The sequence below is a fragment of the Astyanax mexicanus genome, chromosome 19, assembly GCF_023375975.1.
Source record: "Astyanax mexicanus isolate ESR-SI-001 chromosome 19, AstMex3_surface, whole genome shotgun sequence".
NCBI classification, from domain to species: domain Eukaryota; kingdom Metazoa; phylum Chordata; class Actinopteri; order Characiformes; family Acestrorhamphidae; genus Astyanax; species Astyanax mexicanus.
Window position 1 is genome coordinate 8,560,970 of NC_064426.1, and position 20,884 is coordinate 8,581,853.

The window sequence follows — 20,884 nt, forward strand, 5'->3', positions numbered from 1 at the left end:
CAAGTAAACTGCACAACATTTATAAATGAGCCCGGACAGAACATTATTCATGAGCCTTTGAAACGTCGCAGGCGCGTTTGAAAGGCCAAACGGAAGAACCCGGAACTGGAATAGGCCACAATGAGAAATAAAAGCTGTTTTAGATCTTGACTGTTCTGCCACAGAAACCTGCCAGTAGCCACGAGCTAGGTCTAGTGTAGTGAGAAACTTGCCTCTTGCAAGGAAATCCAGAGATTCATCGACTCTAGGAAGAGGATATGAATCTTTGACTGTTAGCTGGTTCAGGCCAAGGTAGTCCACACAAAATCTGGGCTCAGAGCCTGGACGATTTACTATAACTACAGGTGATGCCCAAGGGCCAGATGCTGGCTCAATGATCCCATCCTGTAACATTTTTTGGATTTGTTCCTCAATGACTTTCTTTTTAGCAGGAGAGGAACGATATGGGGGCAGATTGACTGGCTTTGCTTCCGCTGTGTCAATAGCATGCTCTGTAAGTGAGGTGTGGCCTAGATGTCCATCAATCAAATGCTTAAAGTCCTGCAAAAGACTCAGTAGCTGGACTTTATTCTCTGCATCCAAGCGAGCACTATCCACCTTGTCACTGAGCATTAGCGGCAAAGCTTCAAGGCTCATCAAACTCTCCCTTTCAAAGTCACTCACTGTGTAATCATCAAGTTCAGTGTCATCAATTTCAGGAGGCCCCTCAGCAAAGACAACAGTTCAGGAAGGGACATGTATGCTAACTGAGACTCGTAACATGAAATCCATCCCTAATATTAAGGGTGCGGCGAGGGTGTGCAGTATAACAAAACAGTGATAAAAACGCTTGCCCATAAAGCCTACTGTCAGCCACACAATGCCAACAGGACTACATGAAGCGCCATCTGCAAATTGAATGGGTGGGGCTACCCAAGGCTGAGTCTTTTCTTTAGCTTGTTGTGTCAGGTCTGCTCTTACAGCTGAAAGTGAAGCGCCAGTGTCAAGTGTAGCATCTAGTGCTTGAGAATTTAGGTTGACTTTCACTCTAAAAGGTGTGTTCCAGAAAGCGGTAGAATGATTGTCTTCCACATGCCCAAGAACAGGAGGGTCATGTGTCAGATCAGCACTTAAGAGAGGCGAATTTACTCTCTGGAGGGAGGGTTGCCTCGGGGAAATGTCCTCCCTCCCCTGAAGTTTTCCAAATGTTTGCCAGTCTGTCTTCTTCCCTTCTCTTCAACACCATAATCAAGAAAGTGAGACTCGTCTTCCATTAGCTTTTGAGCATCACCTGTTGCTAAATCAGTGTCAGTGCGCTTTGATGTGCTTGGAACCGCCCTGCAATTTGGGCAGGTGCGGGATGTAAAACCAGGCAATGAACAGTTAAAGCAGAACTTCTCACTCCCAGATTTACCTTTTTTCTGCTCAGAGGGCTGCTCTAGATAGCATGGGCCGAGCACAGAGTGTAGTTCATGGGCACGCATTAGAAGATCCACCACAGAAGAAATGGTTGTGCCGTACAGTGCAACCCTGTACTTTTCAAGAGCTCGTCTGCAAATGATTGTGACTTGTTCTCGCTCTGGTGGTGGGCACCTAAGCTTATTGAATTCACCGAGCATATGAGCTACAAAGGTTGGAAGAGGCTCATTGGGTGATTGAAAACGATCCAGTATACCCCGTAGGATGCGTTCTTGAATGTCGGCAGAAAGGAAAACTTTCTTGAATAAGTCACAGAACTGATCCCAGGACACTACGTGATTTTTCAGGACATTGAACCATTTTCTGGGTTCTTTAGCAAGAAATATTGGGAGTTCAAGCAGTAGCTGATCATCACTCAGATCAAGAGATGTCTTGTATATACTTAACAACTGTAGCCATTCTTCAGGCTGAACATCACCTTCACCAGTGAATACAGGTGGTTCAAGTTTTGTTTGGTGAAGCACTGTTGTGAGGGCCTTGGCAGTGTGATTTAACTCCACTGAACACTGGGGGGAAAGGAAGCTTGAGCTATGGCGCAGCTTATCTTTGGGTGCCATTATTTGTTGTGGGGTAAGCCTGGCACAGTGTGGGGTGGAAGTGGCAACTGGAGCCTTGTAGGCTGAAGAAGTAGCATAAGGAACATCTAACGGGCTAACTGTCTGTTGCCAGTGACTGAAGAGAGTGTTTTGAATGTGCAGAGATTCCTCTAGACAGTCTTGTAACACAGAAATTTCAGCTAGCAACTGCTTTACTTGTGATTTAAGTTCTAACCTAGTCTGCTTTGGCATTTTATGCTTATTTTCAGGATCAAAGTGCACAAACAAACCAGCTGAGCTACAATGAGGTTCTGTGTAAGTTGTCATTTTGTGTGAAAAATATGGATTCACAAATTAGCATTCAGTTCAGTAATGAAAATTAAACACTTGTATATAAAAAAAAACTGCAGAAAAATTCACGAGATCAGTTCAGTTGTGCGCGCGGCAGTCCCTCCGCCATTTCGCGCTGCGCCGCGTGGAGTAAATACAGTTCAGCTCCCGCTCAGTGCAGCATGTAAGCTCGACTTTAGTTCCAAGAAGCAACACAAACAGTTCGTACTGACCAACGAGACCCGGTTTGACAGCACCTGGCTGTGACAAGTGCTACACTCAGGGTTCTTGTACCATTATAGAATACAATAGTCATTATAAGAGTTTAAGACCTCAACAAATATAGTTTATCCAAAAATTTAGTCAGAATTTCTTTCAATTGAATGTATTAAAAAAAATTAAAAAAATAAACTAAACTTTTTCCATTTGCTATAAATTTTCTTTTCAATTGTGATCCATTGCGATGCAGAACAGAGACAACATAGCATATGTAAGTTCCATGAGCTCTTTTATAGCTTCCTGCAAAAAAAGAGAAAATTATCAATTAAATTGTAGTGATAGTGTTGATAGTACTACTACTGCTACTAATACCACTGCTACACCTTCTACTACTACTACTTCTACTACTACTACTACTACTACTAATAATAATAATAATAATAATAATAATAATAATAATAATAATGAAAAACGTTAAGGAATTTTCTCTCTAAATAATAATCAGTGTCCATTTATCATTATTTGATTTGGCCATATCTTTAATAGTGGTGCCATAAAACCATAAAACCCCACAAAAACAAACTAATTAAGTGTGCAGATTTTGTTTTTTACCCCGGGTAGGGTGGGAGGACCCAGTGGCACTTACCATGCACAAACAGGGTCTCCAGCTGAAATGTTTGAGAACCGCAGCTGTAAAATGCAGCCTAAAAATATTTATTATTTTGACCTTCCAGTTAGCTAGCTCGCTGCTAACGTTAGCCGGCTCTTCACTAAAGTAAGTATGTAAGCTAGCTTGCCACTAAAGTTGCCACTAGAGCTGTCCGTTAACCATAGTTTTTCCCCCGGTAATGTTAGCTAATTTGTCGCTAAAGTAAGTAGGCTAGCTAGATCGCCACTAATGTTAGCTAGCTCTCCGTTACCCATAGTTCTCTCCCTGGTAATGTTAGCTAACTCGCAGCTAACATTAGTTTGTTAGCTAACTCGCTGCTAAAGTTAGTATGTTAGCTAACTCACGGCTAATGTTAGCTCTCCGCTAACCTTAAGTCTCTCCATGGATTAGTTTACAGCCACTTTGTTTTCCCACCAGCATTAAAAACATGGTCTAAAATGTAATACCTACAGGAAATTTACAGTAAATTTAAGAACATTTAAGACATTAACAACCTGGAGTTTAATTTAAGACATTTTAAGATTTTTTAAGGACCTTTGTTCCCAGAGTAAAAAAAAATGTAAATATTTCTTTAATCTATTTATTGTTACTTTATTTTTTCTATAAATGTCTGTTTAATATTTAGTGCAGTTTTCTCAAAACCCACAGAGTCCCAAGGTGGTTGTTTTTTAGGATATAAAATATTTTTATATTGAAAGTCTAATGTCTGGTCTTAATAAAAAAATGTAAGTTTAACTGTAAAATAATGTGATAGTATTATCCTAGTATTTTATTACTGTGGCACACTGTCTTAAAGCTCATTTGGGAGCCCAGAAGCACTTGAAAGGCAAGGCACTCATGCAGCTGTCCAAGCGTGGCATCTCAAACCATCCCTTACTGTGCTTGAGGTCAAAACGCATTCACTTCCTCTTTAAGGTGGGATCATCACAGCTGTTATTGTTCTTACTGAGGTAAAAGTACAAATTCAGCATTTATCAGGAATAAAGCTGCAGTACTTTTACATTGATTTTTGGAATCATACAACCAACAACTTTTGCATTATAAATGTGTACATGGTAGTATTATTTTTATGAACCCTGACATATGCATGATCTTAGGACACTAATGAAACTGGCCAAGCTTATTGTGGTGGAGGAAGTGTGAAGACTCTAAAGCTTCACCAGGAAACACCTGCATTACTAACTGTACATCACACCCTCACTGCTGAACACTTTATTAGAAACACTATCGTTCTACTGGGTATGGGGTTTGTTTACTATTTTCTTAAATTCTTCTCTGTGTGGAAGCATTTAATAAACCAGAAAATCCCAAATATAAACAAAGCAATAGGGTAAGGCAGAAACGTAGTTGAAAGAAAAAAACAAGGGTCATACACGGGAAACACAGAGAGAAAATAAACGCTCAATATGGCGCTGGAAAACAGAGAAAACACCTCGCAACAAACATGACAAACAAACGGGTATTTATATATTTTCAGTAAATTACAAACACCTGAACGCAATCTAGAATTCCGGTAATGTAGAACGCGTGAGTGAGCCAGTTGGCTGAGTTAGGACTTGTGGTGTTGTCAGGTGCATGCTGGGAGGTATAGTTCTGGACCAGGGATTGTCCATAGATGGCAATAGCAGAGTTAGACAGTAAGACAGTAAGAGACATATTAGCTTCACATTTACGCATACTTATATACAGTCTATGGTTTCTACTATTAAAGTCTAAACTATAAATTATATTGCCAAAAGTATTTTTTCACCCATCCAACTTATTGAACTCAGGTTTCCACCACTTCCATTGCCACAAGTATATAAAACCAAGAACACAGGCGTGCCGACTGCTTCTACAAACATTAGTAAAAGAATGAGCTCAGTGAATTCCAGCGTTGTGCCGTGATAGGCCGTGAAGTGAAATTTGTTCACTACTAAATGTTCCACAGTCAACTGTCGGTGGTCTGTGTTAGAACAAACATGATTAAGAGAACAATTACATAGTTTAAAAACAATAACTAACAGTGACACCATTTGTTGTTAACATTTAAAGTTAAATACATTTAGCGTATTTTGGACTGCCACTGTCTGCCTAACACATAAATAAATTAGAGTCAAATAATTAAGTAAAATATATTTCAGAATTCAAGATGATTGGACAAATAGGAATGCTCTAGTTTTATAAAATAGATTTTTCCTTCTACTCTAAAGTATTTGTTTTGGAAATATAGGGTTACGTACTGTATATACACTTATTTTTTTCTACATATTTTTCATTTAGAAATAAAACAGTTCAGTGCTGATTCAACAGTCAATAGTGCATCAGTGTCAACAGCAGGTTTTTGTAATGGCGTAAATCATTGTGACCCCCCAGCCCACGTACACAGTGATACAAGCAATGACAAAAAACAACACACATTACCCCCATTACACACATTATCTGTTCTGCTGGTTCTTTCAAAGGCATATACACTATAATGTCCATTAATGTTTCTATGAATTATTGTTATTTTTTTAATTTCCAATGGGATCAATAAAATATCTACTAATATATGTATCTATATTTAGATACACTGTAGACTGCATTTTTTAAATTTAGATTAAATACTTTTTTTAAATATTAGTATTAGATAATATGTAAAAATCTAATTCACATGCTTGTTATAAACACCCCTGCTTTTAAAACATGATTCAATTTTGAGCTGCTTTTAATAAGAATTTCTGGCATTTAAACAAAACATTGTGCACTACTTATCACTAATAAACACTATGAAAATGACTATTTAGACTGCAACAACCAAACATTGACTAAACACCTAAAACACTCATAAAACAAATGCCCAGTGTTCTTTTAGCAATTTCACATTTTGTCCTTAAACTAAAAATGTTGTACAGTCTTTTTGTAAAGGATAAACCAATGATCAGTATAAACAGAAAAAAGAGAACTATGATAAATAAGGAATACTATGGAGTAATATGGAATATGTTTTCTATGCCGTTACTCAAAGAACAATTTAAAACATGTATATGTCAGAGTTTACAGAGACACTGATGTGCACTGGAGTAAATGAAACATGCAGTGGCTTGCTTAAAATATTGTTCTTTATTTATTTATAAAATTAATATCCCCTCCCCATTCAGTTAAATAACAGAATGGATGGAAAGATGAAAGAAATGTAAGATGTTTATATAAATGTCTGTCATTATGTAGAGTTTTATTTGTGTTATGGTGGTAAAGTAGTGTTTTTGTCACAGTTTGAATCACTGTGCCACCCCCCCACACAGTCATACATGCCATGCCAAAAACACAGAGACACAAACTAATGCAGTTCCTTTAGGTATGTTTGTCCTGTTTAAGTCTGCATTAGCATATGAACTTCACACAAAACAGCAAAATACAAGCTAATAATATTTTCTGATGAAAATCTTATTCAGCTAATCGAGTTTATTCCAACAACATGAGAAAAGATGAAAACAACATTTACTTATTAAACATTTCAGAAAAGTAACTTTTAGCTGCTTTGTTCTGTAACAATTCAGCCTGTTCTCAAGAGAAATATGTACATGTATGCCATTTTAGATTTTTTACAATTTGTCAATTTTATGGATTGCAATAATTAAATAGGGATGAATTATTAACACACAGTTTCTTCATAGGTTTTTATCTTCTCATTCCTTTTTTACAAGCTTCATAATGAGGAACATAGCAGTAGCTGCCACGTTTTCTGAAATATATTCTTTAAATCATTGTAAGACAATGCTTGCGTGTATTTCTCCATCAATCATCAACCGTATCAGTTTGATATGTACAAAATATGTTTGTGGAAATGTTGGTAATTTATTGGGGTGTGCTTTAGTCATATATGTATGTATTAAATGAGCTATTTTTGCAAAAAATACTGTAGAGTTTTCCATAGATATGAATGTTAGAATAAAAGAGTTTTCTTTAAAATATAACACAAAAAATAAACACAGAAATAAACTGAACTACATACTTGTCCTAAAGTTTAACAGCAAAAGTTTTTGTTTTTGCTTTTATAGTGTTGCTATTAAAGATGCAATATACCAAACATTTTAATTAAGGTACTTCATACCATCTTTATTTTCTGATATACATGTTTTTTTTTCTATTTATAGATTTTGGTTTCACTATTTAGCAGTATTGCTCTGTAAACACTGTAGATTATGTTTTACAGTGTAGATTATGTATAATATGCCATGTAAAATTAAACTAATGTTCCCCAATTGTGACAGAAGCAAAATAAACAATTTAACAGACATTTGCAAGATCCCTTTCAGTATTAACAGAGTGTTTCAAGCTTTAGAAAAAAAATGACAGTTGAACACTGTGTGTAAAATCATTGTTTATTGAGTGGACGGAAACCTGAACATTGTGAAAGAGATTTAAGACTGGAAACCACCTCAGATCTTCTAATGTTAGGTCAGTGGGTTTCCAGTAGATATAAATGTGACCTGAGTGACCCTGCACCACCAGATTAATGCCTTGTGTGACTGGAGCCCTGTTATCTTGATGACTCCAGCCTGGAGGTTTTTGTCAGTGTATAAATCATTGTGGTCGTAGTAACCACAGCCAAATTTCTCTGCACAAAAACCAAAGTCGGTGCGGCATCCCTCCTCCACTCTCTTTCTGAATTATAATGCAGTTCGGTCCATATGCAAGAATTAAGACTTAAATCTAGATCAAATATTGTAGTAATATGAGATCTTACCTGACCTTGCTTATAAACAATTCACTGCTTTAACAAATATCTATTATACCTGTCTTGGTTCTTCAAGTTTACTGAAGAATGAACATCCTGTAGAAATATCGGTAACACTTTATAATACTGTTCCATATTTAATAGGTAACTAAGCAGGAACTAAGCAGTAACTAAGTAATAGTGTTGCATTAACACCTTAATATGTTCTATTAACTACCAGGGAGTACTGAATAATTACTCAGTAGATAGTACTGAACTAATATTTATAGTAGTTCACTATTAACTCCACATTAATTACTGAGACTTACATATCTCCTGGAAAACTACTTTCTAATTACGTCTTCTTCATAGTAACTTTTCATTAATTACTGCTCAAATCAACATTAACTACTGAAAACCCTTACATGCCACTATATATTTAAATCAATGTATACACACAATAATTTAATTAGTGATGATATTAAAGGCATATTTAAAGCCAGTGACACCGTTTGTAGTAGTAGTAACATTAATCACCTTATTATCCTCAGTATCTTCCAAATATTAGCAACATATAGTAAAATACTACAGTGTGTATTAGCCTGCTTAATGACATTTTTGAAAAACAAAAACATTGTAACGTAATATTTTTATATTTTAAGATACATTTTTACATAAGAATTAATTCTCCAGAAGGCATCTTAGACTCTAAGAATGAAGAATTTGTTTTAATAATCATTGCTTTAATATTAAGCACCAACCTTTTAAAATTTTTTCTTTAGCTTTGCAGTCTCACAGACACTTTTTTTAGTGTGCACTATTGGGGTAATTACGGTAATTTCACAGCGCTGGACCGCTGGCCTCTATTTATCTGCTGCTGCAGGTTATTTGATTAGTGGTGATATTAAAGCCAGATCCTCAATATCTTCTAAATAGTAGCAGTAGTCTGTTTAACCCCTTATTTTATAATGTTCTGTCAGTGTGTTACAGGTGTTTATTCTAAAACTGTGCACCACTTCAGTCCTCCTGGAGATGTGCTCAGTAGAAGTGATGGTTCACAAACAGCTTTACTGCAGGTTGTGTCCATCCTTATTCTGGGGGAAATCATGTTTAAATTAATAAATATTTGTGTTAGAAAACGGACTAGGCATCTGTGTGTTTTTTTTAGCTAATTAATTAAGGGTCCCTGTCTTCATTTTCGGGAGTTAACAGAAGCACATGGTAACCGTTACTAATGACTGAGGAGTTACTGTGTTCTTCTTTAGGAGTTACTGCAGATCATGTTACAGTATCAAAAGTGAGAAACATTGTAAATAATTACTATTTCTAACACACATTTAACCTAGCTAACTAACACACATTTAACTTAGCTAACTAACACACACACATTTAACCTAGCTAACTAACACACATACGCATTGAACCTAGCTAACTAACACACATATAATCCAGTTTACTAACACACAAATAATTTACCTAGCTAAAGCTAACTACACACACAACTTAGCTTACTTAGCTAGCTAAGTAACACACATCAACTAGCTAACTTAACTAACGCTAACTACACATCCTACAGCAGTTTAACAACACACAAAGTGTCCTCGTCCGATATGGGGGTAAAATAAGCTGGAAAAGATCTCAATATCTTGATTACTTGTTTATTTTCAGTCAAATACAGAAAAATGAAAGCAGCAGAGTTTCTCTTAATCCTCATCCAGCAGCAGCAGCAGCAGAGAATTTACACTGAGAACCAGGAGAGCGGCCTCTGCTGTGAAATTACCGTAATTATCCTAATAGTGCGCATAAAATGGTTTTCAGCTGAGTAGTTAATGTTGATTTGAGCAGTAATTAATTAAAAGTTACTATAAAGAAGACATAATTCGAAAAGTAGTTCTCCAGAAGCTATGTAAGTCTCAGTAATTATTGTGGAGTTAATAGTGAACTACTGTAATCATTAGTTCAGTACTATCTACTGAGTAATTATTCAGTACTCCCTGGTAGTTAATACAAAATATGTAGGTGTTAATGCAGCACTATTACTTAGTTACTGCTTAGTTCCTGCTTAGTTACCTATTAACTATGGAACAGAATTATAAAGTGTTACCGAAATATCTTTATCAGTGAAGAAATTATTTGACTCATTGTGACCACACACCACCTAATTAGTTAATCTAGTTAATTAATCTTCATTTTTTTTTATTTCTTATTTCCTCATGTGTGATAGTATACACAGGTTATTATAATGTGTGAGTAGAAATGGTGCAATTTATGATTTGATGATTGCCTATTTTCCAGTACTTTATTACATTACTTTGATTTTTGATGATGACTTTTTTTTTTGATGATTACTTTGATGATGATTTTAACGACACATTTACTAAAAAAAAAAAAAAAAAAACACTCCGTGTAAAAATGTTCTCAACACTTTACAGTTTTTGTGCTTGCTAAGACCCAAAAACTGGTACTGTATTTTTTGCACTTTTCCCAAAAATTTACAGTGTGTCCTATAATCCAGTGCGCCCTATATGAATTTCAACAGGAGCAGTGAAGCCACTCCGCTAAAGTTTTAAAGAATTATAGAGGAGTTTCAGTGAAGTTTTTGAAGTCTTTAGCACCAGCATTGGAGCAGCATTAGCATTAGCTGCTAACCGCAGCGTTAGCTTTTTCGCTGTTCAGAAATGAGTATATTGGACTGTAGTCTGCGCATTCTTGCACTATGTGGGATGAACTGCTAGCTGAGAAGGCTAACCCCACTAATCTAAGCTTACTGTAAATAAACTGAAGCACTTTACTCGTCCAAATAAACAGTTTTCAGGAGAGTTTTCTGTGTAAATGAAAAACTCTCATTTGACAGAATATGTTTGAAAGAATATGTTGATTTTTTTTAAGAATTACAATTTGTTGAACGATGATTTAAGGTATTTAACCCTGGATGCAGTGTCAGCTGCTCCTGCCTCCATATTCTGTACTTACTCCCAGAACTATGCACATTCTCAGGATGTGTGCTCCCAGACCAGCCCCAAGACCCCCTACTCTGACCCCAAGAACTGTACCCAGGCTGGCCTCTCAGACTTTACCCCAGACTTTTGCCAGTCTCAGGCACTTACCTATGTTTATGTCTGTACCTGTATCTGTTCCTGTTTTAGTTCCTTTTCTGTCTGCTTCCCTGTTCCCATTTCTATTTCCTGTCCCTGTCACTGTGTTTGTGCCAGACCCTGTCAATGTTTTTGCCCCAGTTCCTCTGTCCAGTCTTTGTTACAGGGGGATTTTCAAGAGTGGGTTTGGGAGTGTGTGGTATTTCTGCCATAAGCCTAATAATTCCCCCAATAACATAATACAATGCAAACTTGACCAGGAAGAAAAGGGAAACATTCCTTGATTGAAGATTAAATAGATGCTAATTTGGAGAATAGAAGACACCTGGAGTCTATGATGATTTAGGTCTACTGTATGTATGATCAGCAGATATATTGTAGTTTGTAGTTTAATTTTCCAAAAAAATTATGAAACTAATTGCAGGTACAAAAACACTAATTAACTTTATGCAAGCTATTATTATTTGCTGGTTGGTTTTGCCATCTGTTTGTGTGAGGCAGGGATACATGACTTGTGTTAACTTGTGTTAATTGTGTTAACAGCTTTTAGCTTTTTTTCTTTTCCTTGATAATCAATGTGTTACATTTGTTCTAGACCTTAAATAGCACATTACCCTAACACCTTCAGAACATTAACAAAGTGTGAAGGATCTTAAAAGTTTATTTTTACTGGAAAACATAAAATAAATTTATTTTCTGTTCTTTCAGTTGATAAAAATGTAACAGTGTGAAAGCTTTCCAGGCATTCTCACTTCATCTTTGTGCTCAGAAAGGCAAAACAGATCCATCTCTGAACTTCCTACACATATTTTTGACTAATGCAGATGTTTTTACTTTTTTACTGCTCTATTCATTGTTTTGTCTTTAGTTAGATTGTATAGAATTTCACCGTATTTTTATTGGTAGACTCTTTGAAATAAAGGTTCCCAAATGGTTCTTGGCTCTTATATTCAAAAATGAATATCTCATAATCTGTTTGTCTTGGTCAGAGTTGAAGGGTGCTGAGTTAAAAAAAAAAACTGTTTCTCACCATAATTTCACCATCTCACCATCTGTAAATGGTTAAAGGTTTTCCACAAAGTGAAATACTCAAAAGAGGTTTTAAAATTGTGAATTACTAAAGCACAGCAAAATTCCCTCTGTCATTTTATTTTTACACACTTAAATTGACCTTACAATGTATAGAGAAAAGGGTTCAGAGATAGTACATAGGAATGAAAAGGGGCACCATAGGAATAAATATCAATAGATAAAGATGAATGATACACACAAAATGAAAAACACATTGAATGAAAGTTGTGTCTAAATCTTTGACTGGTATTGTATTTCAAAAAACAATATTAATTTAATTCCAGGTGATCTTCATTTGCTTATTATTTCATCTGAAAAACAAACAAAAATCATCATATTTTAAATAAAAAGAATCAGGTAAGCTGCAAAGAATTTAAAAGACAACAACAAACAAGCAAAACAGTTTACTATGTTTTAACCTTGGAGAGGCTGAGGACAGTGCTGTAGACGATGGTGAAGAGGAAGAGGAAGATGAAGGACGAGGCGGTGGACCACAAACTGTTGTAGTCATCCTCCTCTGAAGAGTCTTTATCACAGTTTACATACAATCCGTCTGGTGCGGAAGGCTCTTCTAAAACACACACAAAAATATTACTTATTCATCTTTTTTTTGCATAATTTCTGGTTGGGGTTGTAAAATTATGAATGAATTAAATGGTATAACCCTTGATATTTAGATGTTTTTAAATTATATATTAAATATCCATGCTTACAATTAAAAATTATGCAAATAATAATATTGTTTAATTCCAGGATCTGCCTGCAGAGCCAACAAAAATAATGTTGATTGAACAGTTTGAAAACAGAGCTAAAACTATCAAATAATTATGTATGCCTAGGTCACTCACAAGAACAAGTAAAGCCCATACAGCACAGAACAAGGCACAATAATATGCAGCCCACGGAAACATGTAAGTTTGGCTTATGGTTATGTTTTAGCACTTTCCAAACTAAATTTAGACTGTACAAAATATTTAGTCAAGATAAAAATCAGTGAAGACATATTTTTCCAATTATCTGCATTCAGACATTGTTTTTTTTTCAATGGTTACATTTAAGGCAATGATGGACATTTAAAAATAGACAAAACAACACCAATATTCATGATTCAGGACTATATGAGGTCAAATGCAATCATGCTGATTTATTATTTAAAGAAATGCAGGAACAGAATAATGTAAATATGATACTAAGTGCATATAATTTCAATTAAAGTCTATAAAAGACCTGAAATGATCTTACATCATGCAAGCGTAAAAGCTAAACAAGAGCCGTTCATAAACAACAACAAAACAACAACAGCAAATGCATAAGACAGAGGAGAGCAACATCCATCCTACACAATAACACATAGTAACATGGCCAGACATGGACATATCAAGCAAAAGTATTGTTTGTTTTTTTATTTATTATTGAAGAAAAAAAAACTCTCTTTTTCAATGTCAATCACAGGGACATATTTTTTTGTTCAGCAGTAAGGAAGTTTAGGTTCTTTTGGACTGATATGGATTCTAGGCCATGGCCCATGCAACAATACAATGGCAAGAAAAAGCACAAATCAAGTGAACACAGAGATACACATGACACAGGACAAAAAGGAAGCATCAGGACAAAAATCATCCCAGACCATTTAGCTAAACTACAGGAAACATCTCAATCAGCCAGATACAGCTGCCAGAGACACTTCCTGGTCATCTAGGCTTGATCTAGCAATCTTCACACACAGGACATTTAGGACAGTTGTCTTTACTCTTAGATGCTGTTGCCATTTTTGGGGAGTTGAGATTCTTCATGTTGGCATGTTTGACTGCACAAGTAATGACGTTGTTGTACTCCTCACTGGTCACAGTTAAAAAGCTGAAAACGAATTTGCCTCCACTGTCGGCGGCTGTAATGGTCCCTTCTACAAATGAACCATCGCTCTTTTTCCACATGATATACACGTCGCCAAGACTGGAGCTGTTGACTTGACACACAAGAGGGATTTTCTCCACGCTTGGCACATTATCATTAGGTGTGTAGATCTGAACGGAGCAACTTTCATCTAGGAGAAGAACAATTATAAGTACAAACCCAATTTCAGTTAAGCAAATATGAATTAGTCATAGTTAATTAATCATTATTACGCATCCAAAACACTCACCTCCATGTTTTATGCTAGCTTTTTTAGAGATTGTGTCTTGATCCCTTTTGGTGAAGCACTCAACTTCTGCACCCGAAAACCAGTCGGATTCATCAAGGGTCAGGGTGCTAGTCTTGATATATAGTTCTTCTGTCTGTTTTACCTCATCACTGGTAATGTGTGTAGCATTTACAGGTTTGCCTTGAAACTTCCATGACAGTTGTGCCCCTTCCACTTCCATCTTGTTTCCACCAGTAATGTCACATTGTATTTTTGCTTTTTTGTATATAAACAGGTCCTTTGCAACAGGTCGGTGAATTGTCACAGTGAATGTACCTAGGAAATACATACAATAGAAGAATACAATTAGGAAATTAAAAATACAGTGTAAAAAATGTATATACACCCATTTAGATTAGTGTAGGTGGAGTTGTAGGCATTTTGCTAGTGTCTAGAAGACCTTAACTGTCACCCTCAACTGGGAGACTATTGGTATGAATGGTCAGGGACCAGCCAAGAACCAATAGGCCTGCCATTAACTAAAAGTCACTGTTTGTCTGCAGTGACCAAATGTTTATAAGAGCAAAAGTGAGGCATTGTACCTAAAGAATACTGTACCTACTGTTAAGAATGGTGGTGTTAGCAAAATAAAACAAACAAACAAAAAAAAACCAAAGATGTATGATGCCCCTTATTCTGCCTTAAAAAAGAACAGTAAAAGGAAAACACTGAAAGCCCAATAGTGCCATGACTTTCTTGCCCATGATTAATGTATGTTAATACAAGTGCTAATATCACAGCTCCAAGCAACATCTATCTTTGTAACATGTGGCTTGGCACTGGCTTACCAACAGTTTAATAAGCTGACCAGCATTTGAGGTATCCAGCTTGTCATGAATCACATTGACTAGTAAAGGCCATCTAGGATCATTTAAAACCAGCCATCAACAAAGGCTGGTTTTTAATGTATATTATTTTTTTGGTAATGCTTGTAACCATATAATCTTTATGAAATTGCATGTACCTGTGAAGGATCGTGTTTTAGTGATTACTTCAGTCCCATGCTTTATTTCACAGCTGTATTTGACGTTCTTGTCCCACAAAGTTTTATTGACTTTTAGAAGACTACCAGCTGAATAGTGCAATGCTGGGGATTTGCGAGTGGCTGGCCAGTCCTGACCAGGAACTACTTGGTCATTTTCTTTTAACTTTATAGTGAAGTCTTTTGGGAAGAAATCCTCAGCCACACACATGACGGATTCACCCTCAGATACTTTTACCAGATTAACGGTTGGTGTTTTTGTCTCTGTAAAACATCACACAGGTTACATTTTATCATCACTGCACATTCCAAAATCAACAGAAGAAAAACATTCTGAGAAATGTCATTGACACAAAAAATATAATAAATAATAATAATTTTTACCTGGTATGGTAGCTGAGCCATTGCCTACTTTGCATTTAAAATACTTGTCGTTGTTAAAGTCTTCCTTTTTCACTGTGATGAAACTCATTTTGGCATAAGCTTCGTCTCTTGGTGTAGCAGGAAACTCAACAACGCCAGATGTGATTTTGACATTATTGCTATCAAACCACTCGAAAGGCGAGTCCCTTTGAAGCCCAGTGGACATGCAGCCAATCTGGAACTGAATTCCACTAGGGCACTCCGTGACAGGAAAGATCGACAGGGGCATTTCCTTTCCTGAAATGGAACACAATTATACACTTAAACTGAAAACAGAACTGAAGTACTTTTTGGATAAACTCAATTTAGTTTAGTCTCCTACTAGATCTACTAAACCTCTTTTGCCTTTGCATCCCAGTTAAGTCAACAGTACATATTGAGTTGAGCCTAAAACCTTTTGTAATATGCTGTAAATGAGCAGGCAGTTAGACTGTTGTGCCACTTTACAATTGTAAAATTATACTATATATAAAAAAAGCTATTTCTTTTTTGGACACAGACATGTGTATATGTACAGGGTTTCACTGTTTTGTATGGTGGCCCAATCTTTAACATGACTGTTTGTCAAGATTCTGGAGCTAAGAAGTTTAAATTACATTAAAACCACAGCTGTCCATAGTCTGGAGTCAGACTTTTCAAATTTCAGCTTTAGCTTATACACTAACATTTCTGAGTTGGCCCAACTAAATATCTAACAAAAGCAGGATTAAAATGTAAGTTTTTAAGAACTTTTGTCTAAACTAAGCTTGATTAACTTATTAATGCTCTGAAATTATGTATTCTATTAAGTTGACCTGCTTTTATATTTGTTTAAAGTTCAGACACAGATTAAATCATAAACGCTCTGTTTAAAATCTTACAAATAGGTTGCTACAAAGGCTTCCTTGTTCAGTGACATAAGAAACACTTTAAAATGAACCATCTCTGTAAAAGTGATTTGTACAGTGTTGAAAATCTTTTTAAAACTTTATGTAAATGGTCTGAGGTGGGATTCCCGAAAGCTTCAACACCTTAAACCACATTAAACCTTTTTATTTCTGTGGTTAAATCAATTATATTATATTATATTATATTATATTATATTATAATGCCAACTTTGTCTGTGGCTTGTAGTCTAACTGGGCATATTGAAATTGACCAATCAAACCCACAAATAAATAATAAAAATCAAGATTAGCGATGGTAGAGCTTTTGACATTAATGCTGCAATGAATTCCTGCAGATGATGCTCACAGTCTAAGCAATCTGCTGTTTCCAAGTTTGCGTGTTCTGTAACCAGACTGTTACTGTGGCATGCACGCACCTATTGCACAATGTCCACCAGTCCTGGAATTACAACACAACACAATGTATTTCCACTTTAAACTTTAAACTTGTTTGTTATTTTTTGCTTTGTGAAGCTCTTTGGGAAACACTCACAGAACTGACTCGTTCTTTACTCACGTCATTCGTTAGTTTGTTCGTTATTCGTTAAGATTGATCGCTTTCTGGAAACCCATCCCTGTACTGTTTGAAATATTCTTCACACTTACACATCTCTTTTACAAACATGTGGTGCATTTGCCAAATCAAAACTCAAAGCAAGTGTAACTTTTCGTAACTCTAGGTATTTTGTAACACTTGAGAACATTTTTAAAATGACGTGTATTTCCGAAAACCTTCATAACTTCATAACATAGTAGTTAAAATCGCTCCTAACTTTGGAGACTAAAAAGGCTTTTGGTAAAACAGGTGTAAAAGTGCCAATTTTTAAAGTTACATCTAAGACATTTGGTTATCGGGGAATGCAGTCAATGTACCTTAAAGTGGTTCTTTTAATGGCTCAAAAAAATCATTACAATTTTTAAGAAAAAAAAAATGGCAGTGTTTTATAACCTCTGTATTAATCATGTTATGTTCTAATCTTCAAAAAAAAGTTTAATTATTATTATAATTATTATATATTATTTTTTGTTATTTATAATTTATTATTTATTGACTAGACTTATTATAATATATTGCCATTTTATACTTTATATTCCCAAAAGTTGTTCCAGGTGCAAAGCGATTAGTTGTAGTAAAGCTGCAGAATTATATATTTTTTCAAAAATGAAACAAATTATCTATGTATTTTATTATTTAAAAAATGTTTTATACATAAGATTTAAACAGTAAGCTGTAACATAATAATAATAATAATAATAATAATAATAATAATAATCAGCAGATAATTTACAACCTGTATTAGCATTAAAAGATAGTAAGTGAAAATATACAGTTGTAAACTAGAACAACTATTGATTTATTTTATGCATGTAATAATAATTTATAGACAGCAGGCATTTTTTTTTATCCTAAAAGTCTTCTTTTTGACTGTGGGAATGATACACGCTTAGTCTTTATTAAATTTGTTTTATAAAAATACATGGTCTCAGTATTCAGTTATTTTCGTTTATCATTAATGTTATTTCTAAATATATTCTATTTTGTTTTGAACATTACTCACAATTACTGATTAATTCTTGTCAAATAATACAATAATAATATTTTAATAATTTAATAGAAAATTTTAATAAAATACTTTATGGTCAGATTTCCTTTTTATTGTCTGTATCTTTTATTTGTAATATTTTAAAGACATATTATTTGTCTTTTATTGACTTTTTTACCATTTTTCTTTTTAGGTTTAAAGTATTAGTTCACTTAGTTTATTGTTTTGTATGTTTATTCATTTAAAACTTAAGAATTATACTTTACATTCTCTGTTTAACTTGTATATTTAAGTTTATATATACATTTTAGGTAATGACTAATTGTATAGTAAAAAACACCACACTTTTCCTACACTTTTTTTAAGTACAATTTTTCCATTTTGTAACATGTAATTTATTAAAAGCCTTTTGTATGGTTGATGTTTTGTGATTTAGCTAGCTTGCCTAGATCCATATTTTTCCAATATTGTGACTTACATCAAGAAAAAAAACTTAAAAGACTTAAAATTTCCCACTCAGGTTTAAAATAACCCGTGAGAATAATCGGATCAATAGTAACTGAATTTAAACTTACCTTCAACGGTGACTTGGGTCCCTTTCCCCCAGTAGTCAAAAGCATCACAAAAGATCAATTTTTTCCTATCAGCTGTACAAAAACCTCCTGAGGAGAGTTCACTGTCCAAGACCATCTGAAGCTTCTTACAAATTATTTATAGCAAAAAATTATGCAGTTGGATGAACACTGCGTTAAACACAGGCTGGATTCCTATAGAATGACATATTTGGCACAGCATAACATATTAATGCCTTTGAACTATGAGATTAACATTGTTTTACATGGATGCCAATGACTGACTGGGTTTTTGTTGGGGTTTGTATCTCTGTGTCCCACCCCATAGCCCACCACACAGTGATATAGTGAAGGACAAAAACTCAGACCTGCTGTTTTCACCTGGATTCCAGAAAAACTGTGGATAAACAAACATTGTGTCTTCATTGGTAAGATATATATATTTTTAGTCACAACTATTTCATTTTTATTATTGTTTTAATTATCAATATTTCACTGGTGTAATAGCATTTTTCAGTGCTTTGTTAGTGTGTTCATATACATTGTAAATATTTGCTATTCTTTAATATTTTCATAATTTAAAACGAGTACGTCTTTCTCATAGAATATATATATATATATATATATATATATATATATATATGCATTTTTTATTGAAACATTATGCAGCCACCCAAACAAAAAAAACTAATTATAATAAATAGGAGATAATTATCTTGAGATTATTAAGATTATTCTGCAGATAATTATACTGAGATTTTATTTGAGAAATGGACGAACAATAACAAGGGGATTGAAGAAGAAATGATGCCATCACATTACATTGTTGCCATCTACAGGGTATGGTGAGCAATGCGCTTAAGGTTTCCCTATATAATGTATCTTATTATATGATTATTATAGAACGTTATTCGTTTACGGGAAATTATCCTAAGAACTTTATTAAACTCTGTTTATTTATTTATTTATTACTAATTTCAAAAAATCCCATGTAATTACTTTCACCTCAAGACACCACACTTCTTTATAAAACAAGAGTTTGTTGTTTGAGTGATCAGGATGTAAAAAACACACTTTAGTTGGCTGTTAGATTGCACTGAGCCTGAGTTTTTGTACAGCGATTTTCCACTGTGCGACGTAGTCATACACCGTGTTGATCACTTGTGCAAAAACCTCTTGGTCTGGTTTAGCAGTGCTCTATGTTTCAAGTACCACTCCCTATTCATAATCCTATTAGACCTCTTGATTCACAATATTAAAACTTTTTCATGCATTCATTTATTTTCTCGGATTTAGTATAGAAATGCTTGATTTAGGGTTTAATTTACATGTTTTCTATTACAGAGGTGAGCCAATGTTAGGTGTTAGTGTTAGGAGTTTTTCCCAAGGACTCTTATTGGTGTAGTGCGGAATTGTGACACAGACAAAGAATTGAACCCTAGTCTCCCACACATTGTGTGGTAATTTACTGTTAAATAGTAGTCTTATGAAGGGCGCTTTATGAAGCCAAAAGTGAGTGTTAATGGAGCAAGATGATTTCTGACTGATAACTTGACTATGTGTTTGGGCTCTTATTAATTAATTATTCATTATGACTAATGTTTCAATGTAAGATTTGTTTTCATTATAGATCAGTCAACAAACATTGCAATTTCACATTAATTTTTTTCCCTTTCCTGTTTCGTCCTTCGGCCGAGTTTCCATCTGCCAATATCAGAGAAGCTAACGTGCTTGTGATGAGGCCAATATAACGGCTTATCACCATCAGTATATGTACTGTAATACTTACCTGATAAACTTACCTGTAATACTTACCAGTAGTACTTACCTGCTATACCTACCTGTAATACTTATCTGTAGTACTTACCTGATATACCTACCTGTAATACTTACTTGATATACCTACCTGTAATACGTACCTGATAAAGCTATCTGTAATACTTACCTGAAATACCTATCTGTAATACTTACCTAATAAACTTACGTGTAATACTTACCTGTAGTACCTACTTGATATTCCTACCTGTAATACATACCTGATAAAGCTATCTGTAATACTTACCTGATATACATATATTATATACCCATCTGTAGGGGAGTGGGGTGGATCGATTCGATCCTGAAGAGCAAAAAGCACACTATTTACAATATACACACAAAAGTTTTTTCAATGCATTTTCTTTATTTTCATGACT

General features: G+C 34.8%; 1 gene segment (V, D, J or C); it reads right to left on the minus strand.

Moving 5' to 3' along the window:
* Positions 1-18,807, minus strand: part of LOC103038942 (Ig gamma-1 chain C region, membrane-bound form-like) — a 76,555-nt gene extending 57,748 nt beyond the window's left edge. The window contains 6 exon segments of the C gene segment in view: positions 12,480-12,631; positions 13,811-14,104; positions 14,204-14,518; positions 15,207-15,488; positions 15,609-15,884; positions 18,693-18,807. Of these exon segments, the coding sequence occupies positions 12,480-12,631; positions 13,811-14,104; positions 14,204-14,518; positions 15,207-15,488; positions 15,609-15,884; positions 18,693-18,807 (1,434 nt within the window).
* Between the last annotated feature and the right edge of the window lie 2,077 nt (positions 18,808-20,884).